Consider the following 12,710-nt stretch of genomic DNA (forward strand, 5'->3'; position numbering starts at 1 on the left):
TTTAATATTGCTGTAGTGCTGGCATGTCGCTGGTTCCAAATATTCTAATCTTTTTTTAATATTAGCTATAGTTTGCGAATTTTTTCCAATATAGGGACAATTTCGGTAACTCTAACAGAAAAGCCATTATTTTCCATCATCGTGGAAAAATTTTGTTTATGCAAATGGGTATGGAAACACTGAACAGGCACAACCTCTAGAAACACTAATTGGTTTACTTATATTTATGCATACAATATAAAAATTGCAAATAACTATAAGAAAATAACAAAAAACTTTGTTCAACATTTTTTTTTATGTTAAAATAATTTGTTTATAATCTGAGCGATTTGAATCAAAAATCGGTAGCATTAAGTCTCGCCTTCAATTTGGTAATTATTAATTACCGATCGAGTAACATTTACCAAAGGTATATTGAAAAATTTAAGTGGATCTCCAGCTTTTTTCTAAAAAAATTTCTCTTAAATTGTATAAATAACTTTTACATGAAAGAGCCGGATTCCAGAAAAGGGTGTCAGGGAGTGACTTTTTTCGTTCAAGCTAAATGCAAAGCAATATCGTCCAATTGGAGAGTCCTCAAAAGGATTTCCCAGGATATGTTAAATACTATTGCATTTACCTACAGTCACTTTTTCACATCATGGAATTAACTGAAATATTTATTTATATCTAAACACTTATTGCACGTCCCCTACTTTCATATAACGGCAGAATTAGAGACCGCGAACAATTTTCAAGACTGCATAAATGGACTTAAAATGGGCGTTTCTCACCCTAATTGTATTATGTTAATGTATGTAAATACTTATATACTTGAAACTACTATTAACTTATCAAACGATTCGTAATCTTTGACAATACATGTTTGACTTCATTCACCACAATCTTGGAAACTGACCAAATCGGCCCATGGCCCACTTAATATTATATAAACATCCGAAAACATTAGAACGTTTGAAATATATCTCGTCTCACTTTTTTGAATTTTTCACTTGGTTGCTGAAGCAATGAAGAATTGAAAATTCATAAAGGAAAATTATAGTTTTTGTAAGTTTTAACTTAATATCTTAAAAACTTGGAGTCTTGTTGAAAAATGACAAATGAACGAGAGGTACTAAATTTAGTAGCCCTTAATTTGATATATCGTCCTATTTATAACAATTAACGCATACCATAGATATTACAAGCCAAAGTTAAATTTTAAAAATTCATACACTTTGATTCAATTGCGCGGGCTAAAGATAAGTTTTAAATTAATCTTTCGTGGCCAATAACAATTGGCTTAGACCTAAGACATCATAATATTACTATTACAATACGGTCAAATGTCTTTTATTTTCCCCCATACAAAATCGACCCAGCCTAGTATGTAGTTATGTATGTATGTATACAAGACGCAAAATTATGCTCCGTAATCACAAGTACCCACATGCGCTCTATCATATACATATATAAAACTTCTGCTTTGGAGTTTTTGTGTGAATTAAGAATTGATAAACCCCGCGTTATGTTCTACTTTTGAATATGATTATTTAAATTTTGAACATAAAATTTTAACGGCACGATTGCCTTCTTTTTGTCGACTGTATGTATATCCAAAAAGTTGATTAATTATGAATTCGAAGAGACAAGCAATAGAAATATCACGTCCCCCTTTAATTTAATTATTTTTTTAACTGACAGGCGATTCTAAAGCTCCTTTCATCATACTTTTTCACTGCAACAAATTTTCATATACATACATAGAGTGGGAAATGTAAAAAAAAAAATAGTATTTTCACTCTTTGAATGGTGAATTTCTCAAAAGTAAAATATAATGCCGAAAGCATCATCAAATCCGTCGTCAGAGCAGTGGTATGTTCGAAAACTATAGGGCAGGACACCACTTTTCGCATTACTTTAGGATGGCGTGTCAAATTTTTAATTAATCACGTTTCCTCTTCTTCTTCTTATTCTCTATCTTCGACAAAGCACGCCAGTCGTTTATTTTCTGTGTCAACTAACGCCAATTGGAAATGCCAAGTGAGGCCAAGTCCTTCTCCGCCTGGTCTTTCCATCGCAGTGCGAGCCTCCCCCTTTCTCTGCTACCACCAGCGGGTTCCCAGTTGAATACTTTAAGAGCTGGAGCGTCGGTGTCCATCCGAACGACACGGCCAAGCCAGGGGATCCGCTGTATTTTAAATCCCTGAACTATTTCCATGTCGTTGTAAAGCTCATACTTCTCATGGTTCCATCGTCTGCGGTACTCGCGGTCGCAAAATCTTTCCCTCAAACACTCCAAGAGCCGCATCATCGGATGCTGTCATTGTCCATGCTTCTGCGCCATATATCAGCACGGGCATGATGAGTGACTTATAGAGCGTGGTTTTCGTACGTCGAGAGGGGACTTTACTCCTGAATTGCCTACTCAGTCCAAAGTAGCACTTGTTGGAAAGAGTGATTCTGCTGATTCTGTTTTTGTTAACGATGATGTCGATGTCATCGGCATAAGCCGGCAATTGTAGTAAATTGTTCCTGAACAGTTCAGTTCTGCAGCTCTTATTATCTTCTCCAACATCAGATTAAAGAAGTCACATGAAAGGGAGTCGCCCTGTCTGAAACCCCGTTTGGTGGCGAACGGCTCGAAGAAGTCGATTCGTCCAATTCTGACGGAGCTGTCGAAAGCGACTTTGAAATCAACAAAGAGGTGTTCAGTGTGGATCCTTTTGTCGCGGGTGTTTTCCAAGATTTTGCGTATTGTGAATACCTGGTCTATGGTGGATTTGCCAGGTCTAAAGCCACACTGCTAAGGCCCAATCGGTTCACTGACGGTGGGCTTCAGTCTTTCACACAATATGCTCGAGGTCTTAGTAACCATTGCTTAGAAGGCTTATCCCGCGGTAGTTGGCGCGAATGACGGGGCCGTCTTTCTTGTAGATTGGGCTGAGCACACTTAAATTGCGGTCGTCAGGCATGCGTTCGTCTCACTATATTCGGCATAACAGTTGATGCATGCACTTTTTCAACTCCTCACCACCGTACATGAATAGCTCAGTTGGCAGGCTGTCAGCTCCAGCAGCATTGTTGTTGTTTTTCAGCCGCGTTATTGCTATTCGTACCTCCGTCATCATCGACTGTGTGCTCGGTTTCTTCTCCACAATTTCCATGCTGCTAGCATTCAGTAGGTTGGAAAAGTGTTCCCTCCATAACTTAAGTACGCTCTGGACATCAGTTACTAGGTCGCCATTATTGTTCTTACAGGAGTACGCTCAGATAGAACTGGCTCTTGTCGCTATTTTGAATTTATTTAAATACACGCAAATTACCTTTTTACGGATAAAACGTACCACATACTTAGATATATTATGAAAATGTGACGGTTATATAACCTTGCGAATCACCTAAATTTGCTATTCAACGCAGTTAGAAGTAGCTGCATGGCCCCGTGCATATTTAAGTCACCTGCTCATGCAGGAATAGTACTGTCTACGGCCTGCCGATTTTTCTGCAAAAATAAATCACCAAACATCGATTGTTAAGAAACTTTCACAGTTGAACTCAAATTCAACACACTCAAATGACAACTGTAACTTTCTCCACCCAAGAATAACCATCGAGATACATACGGTGAGTGAGCATACGCAAAAATAAAATTGTCGCAAATTTTTAACAAAATGTATAAAAAAAATTTCAACAGTTCTTTTTCATAAAAAGTTGTAATTGAACATCATTGTAAGAGTGAATGTGATACCACAAAATAAACTCAAAAATATAGTTATACGTATGTAAGTGTATACTAAACACTGCTGATCATCATTTCAGCGGCATCATTAGCAGTGTTGCCAGATCTTTTTGGACCATCCAGCTAATTTGGCAAAAAAAACGGCTAAACTGCTTCAACTAAATTTCACATGTTTTATTTAAATAATCATAAGTAGAAAGGCTAGTTCTTGGAGAGGTTGCAAATTGAAGCTGGACAAAATTTTGCCAGCTAGAATTTGTAATTAAGAAAGAATTTGAATAAACAAGTTCGTTAAATTTAAGAATTTACAAACTTGAGCGATTTTAAAATGAAAAATGTAAGTAAATACTTGTTTACTTAATTAATTGAGTTAATTCCAAAGACTTGAAAGGTACTCGGCTAAAAAAAAACTGTATTCGTAATCGGAATGCAATCGCTACCAGAGTCGATTTAGCAAACCCCACAGTTACTACGACAAAGAAATTGGAACGTATGTTGAAGAAAGTCGGACTAACAAAAAATATATATGTAGATCATGTTTTTTGCTCATCTGAAAGAATTGTAAAAATTCTATAAAAATTTATTACGTTTGAAATGCAACCGTGGACACTATATAGCTGGCAGGGAACCTTGCGAATTCCTGCAAATTTACGTTCATGCAGAAATTGCAAGTTTCTCTACTTGAGAGAGAATTTGGGAGCATCTTTTCTTACTATATGATATTTTGCTTGACGATTCTCGATGGATTTTCGACGAACAAACCTACTGTTTTCCCAGATAGTTTGCTTTACATAGAAATTTGTGCTCTTTTATTTTCATTTTGACGCATTTCAGTGTTTGTTCTTTTAATTTAAGTTGGCGTTCGGTTTTTGGAATTTAAATAAGTGCTCAGAAAAAAAAGTTAGTATAAAAAAATACATATGTGTACGCAGTGCTTGAAAACATCAATTTTTCCCGTACCTTAAACCTTTGAGCGTGGGCAACAATAATGTTTTGTAATTAAGCTAGAATTGAGTATGCGCTATCTTCGAAGACAATGCCTGTAATATTTATTCCATGTGTTGGCACATATCCAAACACAAACTCGTGTCCAGCAAACAGTGAAACAATTTGTTGTTTTCTAAGTTTGCGAATAAAACTTGACACTTAAATTTAAGACATTCATAACAAACATTTAAAAAAAAAAATCTGCGCCTACGCTATATTTAAAAAACCCTGCCTGACATGAAAATTTTTTCCGCGATAAGGCTAGTGGCCATTTTTAACATTTGGGTCGCTCAGTCAAAAATGGAAACATATCTATTTGAACTTTAACAATACAAGGCAAATAGCAAAATCGGTTGTGTTTTTTTTGGCAAAACGGCTAAGAGAAAACGGCTAAAACGAAATTTCTCCGGCTGTTTGCTATCGCGACCGGCTAAATCTAGCCGGAAAACGACTAAAATGGCAACACCGATCATTAGTACAAGAGGTGACTCTCTTTCAGAGCAAAACTGTAAACGACATCGCTTAAATGAGCGGTCACGCGTGTTTTCGGATTTTCCATATGCCCATTAGGTAAGCAAACATCAGCATATAGGAATGTATAAGAACATATGTATGTATGTGCGTATGTAGATAAATAATTTTAGTACTCGTAGTGACTATGCAGAAAAAATGGTGGAATTTCAAGCCCTAATAATTACATGCTTTTTTGTATTTATATACTAGGAGTAAACCAGAGCTACTGGTTGCTTAAACAAAAACTAGTTTTAATGGGGACACGATTTTTGTATACTGGGAACAACCATTATACCAAACCTAACATAAATTCGGTTTCCTACAAAATTTGTGTACATTAGACTGTGTCAAATAAAACAAATGTTTTTTTTCTTTCGGTCCCATATCAAAATTTCGTTGTCGGTTACAAAAAATAATGTCGGCGAAATTTCAGCCCTCTATCTACATTTTTTAGTTAGCGCTCGTAAAAATAAGAAGTTTCAATAAAAAAAATGTTGTTCCAATACTTTTATTTTTATAAACAATTAAATGTAATAAATAAAGGAAAACCCTTAATCCAGTTTTGTGGGGAATTAAATTCTCTATAAAGATAGTCTTACATCAAATTTAGAAAACAAGCACCGTGTTTTTTAGAGCATGTAAAATATATTTTTTTCTAAAATTTATATTAACTAGTTAAACAACTTTTTGAGAAGCAAAACTTATATAGTTAATTACTTTATGAAATATTATGATTTAAACAAACTAGTTTTCATACTTTCATTGATCCCCATCTTGTATTTTAAAAGATAAACATTAGTTTTATTTGGAAGAACAATCAAGAAACGAAATATAAAATTTCTATTATTTTTCAAATTTAAGTTGTATTGGCTTAAAAATTTATAAAAACTCATCAATATACTATTGCTAGCATAGGTGTATTAATGTTAACCTCAGTGCTGGCAGTATTTCATTATAAAATTTGAGGTTGTATTGTGATAATTATATTGTTCCGCGGTCAACAGCGGAGTTGATGAAACCAAGTTTTGCTGAAAGCCCAGATTGCTATTCGTTTTTTTTGACATAGTCTAATATACATACAAACATATGTATATACATACATATTAGTGTTGGGCAGTATCGATACCCAAGGTACTCAGAACTAAAAAGGATCCACAGTACCCGATTTTTAAAAGTATCTATTCTGAGTTCTCCAAAGTACTCAGTACTCACAAAGGAACTCGAAAGTACTCTGTTCTGTAAAATACTCTGTTCCAATAATCATGTTGATAAATGTACTCAAGATTGATTCAAAGTACTAGAAGTAATTTGGGATTAAAAGTACTTAAAAGTACTAGAAGTAATTTGGGATTAAAATATTAAGTTTAATAAAGTGCTGCCAGGTCGTAAGCATTGAAATGCTACCAACATGTGTATATCTAAAGAAAGTACTCAGTACTCTCAAAAATATCCGATCCGTAAAAGTATAAATATATAAAAAATCGATGCTCAAAAGGACTCGATACTTCCCAACACTAACACATACATATGTAAATGTAATGACTTAAAATATGATGATTATTGTTTCATTTCCAAATTCGCCACACAAAGCACGAGCATTATTAACATTTTGTAAATCGAGCACGATTTTATACACAGCTTGGAAAGGGATTGGTTTCCTGCAGGGATGCATTGCACTTGTAATGTATGTTTTTGTATAGAAACAGGAATATCTTTAACCGCAAATGAGGCTGCGACGCGATAAAAATGTAGCAGATCAGCACATGGTGGAAAGTTTATACATACATATGTATGTGTTTGCTTCATTCTGAAATACATGCATGATGCATTTCTGAGTACCAGCATGGACGTAAGTATCGAAAATAAATAAAAAATAAATATTTTTCGTTCACATTTTGCTAAGTGTTAGTCGAGTTTCTGGTGCGTCTCTTGATGTTATAACTCAAATGACGGTACCTACAATTTAGCACCGCCTCCAAATGGAAAATGGTTTTATGTGAAAATTTTGTAAGGCACGAATACTCTCCAAGGTTTGGTATTCCGGCCGAGGAACGATCGCTTGTAGTAAAATCCCCCTGCAGGAAATGTGACTAGTTTCTAGATAACTCTTACTAACTAGCATTTATTAACTATTTCCTTTGGCCGTAGCTAACTAAATTGAAGGGCGATTGCTACAAAATAGAGAGAACTGGTTTCCTCTGCATTAGATGACAGCTATCTTGTAGCTAATTACTTTTGGACATAAAATATCACTAAGAAAAACAAAATAGTTTTTTGATTGCTTACTTTTTAATTAATTTATTTTATTTTATTACATTTCATATTTGTTTACATACCCTGCAGTGAAAAATTATCATTTGTTAAAACTAACCAACTTATAGTTAGCTTTTTGGCGAGATTTCGATTAATACCTCACTTTTAATTAGCTATGACAAAACCAACTTAAAGTGAATTGTAAAGTCGTGCAGGAGTCATGCAGACGCAATCGGGAGTTGGTTTTCTTTACAAGTTTCTATTAAATATCCTCATACAAAAATTACTTTCAATACACTTTTTTTCTGAACTTCGCAGATTCTTTTTCATATTCAGGACAAATAAAAGGAAGATCGAAATTTTATACTATCATTTTGAAGTTATGTCTGACGGTGTTCGAATATGGGGCCACCCAGAGCAGAATATGTAAACAAATATGAAATGTAATAAAATAAAGTAAATAAATAAGTAAATAAAAAAGTAAAAAAACAAAAAAATATTTTGTTTTTCTTATTGATATTTTATGTCCAAAAGTAGTTAGTTACAAGTTAGTTGACATGTAATGCAGAGGTATCCAGGTCTGACTTTTTTGCGGCCATCGCCCCACAAAAGTAGTTAGCTTTTTTCGAACAAAATACACAGTTAATAGTTAGCACTAGTGTTCGCGTAAACAGACTAAAGTTAGGTATAAGCTAACGTCACTCCCTGCAGGGTATTCTGCTGTAGGTGGTCACATATTCGAACACCGTCAGACATAACTTCAAAATGATAAAGTAAAATTTCGATCTGCCTTTTATTTGTCCTGAATACGAAAAAGAATCTGCGAAGTTCAGAAAAAAAGTGTATTGAAAGTAATTTGTGTGAGGATATTTAAAAAGAAACTTGCAAAGAAAACAAACTCCCGATAACGTCTGCATTACTATTGCACGACTTTACAAGTAACTTAAAGTTAGTTTTGTCATAGCTAATTAAAAGTAAGTTATTTATTGAACTCCCGCAAAAAAGCTAACTGGAGTTGGGTTTTTTAATCAATTGATAATTTTTTTCTGCAGAGCTTCTTTGAACTAAGGTAGTACCGAGTAATAGTATGCACTCGACCACGGCGGCCGCCAATAACCTATCCAAAAGAAGTAGGAAATAAAAAAAGTAAGTGCGCCTGGGCCTCACTGGAGAAGTGAAACTTACGTTACATACATATCTATTTTGTTTCATAAGCAATATACATACACACATACATATGTACATACATAGATACATACATACATCTGCTTTTGCTTAAGGTTATATTTTTTGTCTTCTCTATCTAGATCAGTGATTCACAAAGTGGTCCAGGGGGACCCCCAGGGGTCCACGGAAGATTCAACGGGGGTCCACGGTGAGGTGAAAAAAGTATGGGGTCCATGAGTTGTAAATGGGGGTCCACGAAGATTTATCTGGTTTCGATGTAAAGAACCAAAATGGTTGCTTGATAGCCTCTTTATTTAACTTAAATTTTTTGTTCTGGCAAATTTTTTTTTAGTTTCACTTTTATTTCAACATATTTTGATTAAAAGAAAAATACTGATAAAAATAAAATTTTTCATAAAAACAGGGTTGAAATCTTGCAATTCTGCCCGTAGTTTGTTTGTAAGTCAAAGCACGGCCGAGTAATCATAGTACAGTAGTCGAAAAAATTATGTCCGCACCAAATTTTGACAAGTTTTAAAACATTATTTTTGTTGTTTCGTAATTTCGGCTAGTTTTTTATAGTTCGTTCTTTACTAACATCCGTATAAATACAAGTTTAAAGGCAGTGTCACACGATTGGGTATTTGCTAAAATTTGGTGTAAATCGTATCCCAATTGTTTGAACACCCAAAATATTTTTCATTATCCCAATCACGAAAATTAATTTATTGAAATTTTTCAATAGAACATCGCTGTATTGTACCAATCTTTTGAATGCAAAAAAAAATTTCCCACTTTTTTTTTTACCAGCAGGCCAATATAAAAATTTACAAATCTGTACAAATGTACCAATCGAGTGACACTGCCTTAAAAATTTATGCAATTAAAAAAAAAAAAATAGACAGATTTTCGTTAAAATGTCGAGTTTTTTAATTAAATTCTGAGTATGCAGTTTTGCAGCCCATTGAATTCTAGTAGAATAAAGTACACGTTTCAAATGGCTAAAAATGTCGATTGATTTTTTAGAATTTTTAAAAGTTTGAAATTTGTACGAAAGTTTGTTGATTTTTTTTTTAATATTGCACAAATGAGTAGTCCACTTGCAAACAGCGTTATGTGATTTTATAATGGTGATCCATAAATAATAATAATAGCTATCTTTTTTTAGCTTTTCGCGTTCGCTCTTCCATGAAGATTGGTCTGCTTCTTTTTCACTACGCCTTCCACTAGGCACCGAAACTACCACGTTTTCTTGCAGTTTTCTAAGTTCATCAGAAGATGGAGACTTTTGAAAGTGTATAAATAAGTATTATAGCGACTTTTGCAATAGTAGTAAAAAAAACAGCACCAAAAATATCGTTCTTACGTTTCCGTTGAAAAGATTTTCAAATATTTTTATGCAGATTTTTTAAGCTTAATCTGTTTTGTCATCTGAGGGGACTTTTTTCAAAAAGTTCTTTAAGAAACTATTTTTATTCATAAAAAACTCCATTTTTGGAGGTATTTTTAAACCTGTCCAGCTCACTAAAATCTTAATATTTTTCCGAATTATTTTGGTGGACGTCTTAAGATATAATACATTTTGTAATCCCGGCGGAAAAACCGTAAATTTTTTTGGTGATGCAGTCTAATGTACATACATACATACATACGTACTAATTGCAAAAAATCGAAAATCATCTTCAGTGAAATCTATAATAAACCATTTGTTCTAATCAACACCTTATCAGCAGCAGATTTTCCTATAGTAAATATAGAAAAACGATTTAAATTTTGGTGTTTTATTCTTTCTTACTTTGTAAACTTATCACACAGTTCTCATTGAATTGAAAAACTATAAATAGTTTGCAGTTTATAAACTTCTTACACTTCCTTAGAGATAAGTACGCGTAATCAATTGCAAGTTGCACATGAAACTAATGCGCATATGTGAAACACAAATACTTAAATATTTTAAGAGAAATTTAAAAATAATTTCTTAATAATACCTAATGCTCATCATTTGCTTAGTCATTTCCATTCTTATAGTACTTATGACACTCACGTTTTGTATATGTGACCATAAAATTACTTGCTAATTATATAAATTAAACCCTACCTAAACACTTAAATATGCAAATACACATCCCAATGCCAACTTAAACTTCTGGCTGTAACACCTTGCCGGCAAAAATTATATTTCCTGTAGCTTCTTCCTCAATGAAGAAAATAAACGGCTGATTTACGTTAAACTCTTCGATAAGCGGTGTGCCGCCAAATTTGTTATCGATTTCCACTACCGTTGAAGCAAATGCCTCGGTTCCCTTCTCGTTCACATCGATGCCGCTCTTTTGGAATATATTCGACACTTTTAATACGCCCGCAACGGCTGCGCCCCGCGCCAACCCCGGCAAAGAGGCCTCGTTCGTGAAAATGTCGTTGATGCCCAATTGCTGCAATGTCGGCTTCAAGCTCTTGTCAAAATCAAACTTAAACTTAGGCATTGTGACCTTCACCTTCTCCGGTTCCATGGCCCACTGCATACGTTTCAGTTGGTCATTGGCCAGATTCTTTTGCAGTTGTTCGATGTTGCCCAACGTCTTTGGCAACAAAATGAACAAGGAAAATTTCCTGCCTTTATAAGGCAACCGCAAAATCTTCGCATCTAACGCTTCATCGTTTTTGTAGAAGAAGAAGTCGGTCTGCTCCATATAATCAGCACGCAATTGTTTCTGCGGTGTGTGGAAAAATACGCCTTCGAATGTGCGATTGAACGGCCGACGCCATACTCCATTAAAGTACAGCACATTCGCCAACAACAGGACATTATTTTGAACATTTCCGTCGTTGACCAGTTGTTTTAGCCGGCCGTTGGTCACATTGCTACACCAATTGTTGATGGTATCCGCAGAGGATTTTGCATTCGCAAACTCCAGGCGCTCAATGTCGGTCTGATAATAGCTGCTCAGCAGGGCTGCATAGCGCTGGTGCGGTTCAATGACCACATCTGTGAAAAGTTTCGATTCCAAGTTGAGTGTATAATAGGGATTCTCCTTCTTTAGCACAGTGAGTGTCTTTCTGTAAAATCCACGCAAGTTTTCTGGTTGTTTGATGTCCGTCAACGTGTTGTAGAGTTCCCGTTGAGTCAGCGAGCCATTACCCGCCGCTTCGGCCAGTAGCGCCAGCGAAAGCTTCACGGAGAAGGGTGATATGATGACGTTACCCGACTCCTCGTGCAGCACTAATTTGAGCAAAGCCCACGAGAAGTGATCCAATGTATCGCTGCGATATGGCACATAGTCGTCGAAATCATCAAACCCATCGGCCAGGCTGGGCGAGTCGTAGATGTTGGGCTGTGTCAAGAAGATGCCACTTGGAATTGGAGGTAGTGTGGCGGGTGAATTTGCCTGTGGTGGCGCGGCCTCTGTAGCACACAAAACCGCCGGAAGGCCAAGTGCAAAGCACGCCAACAACAACGCACAGCTAATGCTTATCATTTTTTGAACTGCGAACGGTGTCACAGAATCGAATTGGTTTTTTTGCGGTTTTTCGCCTTGACGCGTCTGTCGTCTGAACTCGTTTTACTATTTATGTACTTCGATTACACTAATTATAATTTTTGTTTTTATATTTGCTTTCAAAAGCCACAACCGTGTGTTCTCTTCTACAAACTGTTCGGCTTGAAGCGATGATTTCGAATGACACAATCGCAACGCAGAGCTGAGCTTTAAAAACCAGTTTGCCATAAAGCCGTAACAAAAGCAAAAACACGAGGCATGGAGCTGAAATGAGATAGAGAGCGAGTCAAAATAAGATCTTTGAGATGTATTTACTATGAAGAGAGTATTTACCAAAATCACAGTCGTCGCCGCTGTTGTATGTAAAGTAGTGGAAAAAGGTACGCTCATGCATACATGCATATGGACGTACTTACATACGAAGCAAATATTTGTTTGATTGTTGGGAATTTTCGACTTTCTCAATTCTGATCCCCGATGCTCCGCGTAGCGTTTCGCTTACTACGAAAGATATTTTTATTACTAGGTAGATACGTGAGTGAAAATACCCAACGCGTAAGTACTCAATATTT

General features: G+C 35.4%; 1 protein-coding gene across 1 annotated transcript; it reads right to left on the bottom strand.

Moving 5' to 3' along the window:
* Window positions 1-10,406: 10,406 nt before the first annotated feature.
* LOC108358449 (serpin B3-like) lies at window positions 10,407-12,332 on the bottom strand. The gene has a single exon (XM_017609786.1). The coding sequence runs from the start codon at window positions 12,115-12,117 to the stop codon at window positions 10,780-10,782; it is 1,338 nt and encodes a 445-aa protein (XP_017465275.1). The 5' UTR covers window positions 12,118-12,332; the 3' UTR covers window positions 10,407-10,779.
* Window positions 12,333-12,710: the final 378 nt, after the last annotated feature.

The sequence above is a fragment of the Rhagoletis zephyria genome, unplaced genomic scaffold (genome assembly GCF_001687245.7).
Source record: "Rhagoletis zephyria isolate East Lansing unplaced genomic scaffold, Rhagoletis_zephyria_1.1 Rzeph_scaffold_00010, whole genome shotgun sequence".
Classification (NCBI taxonomy): Eukaryota; Metazoa; Arthropoda; class Insecta; order Diptera; family Tephritidae; genus Rhagoletis; species Rhagoletis zephyria.

Excerpts from the sequence above, each read along its gene's own strand:
- LOC108358449 (XM_017609786.1), bottom strand. The coding sequence starts at position 12,117 with ATGATAAGCATTAGCTGTGCGTTGTTGTTGGCGTGCTTTGCACTTGGC.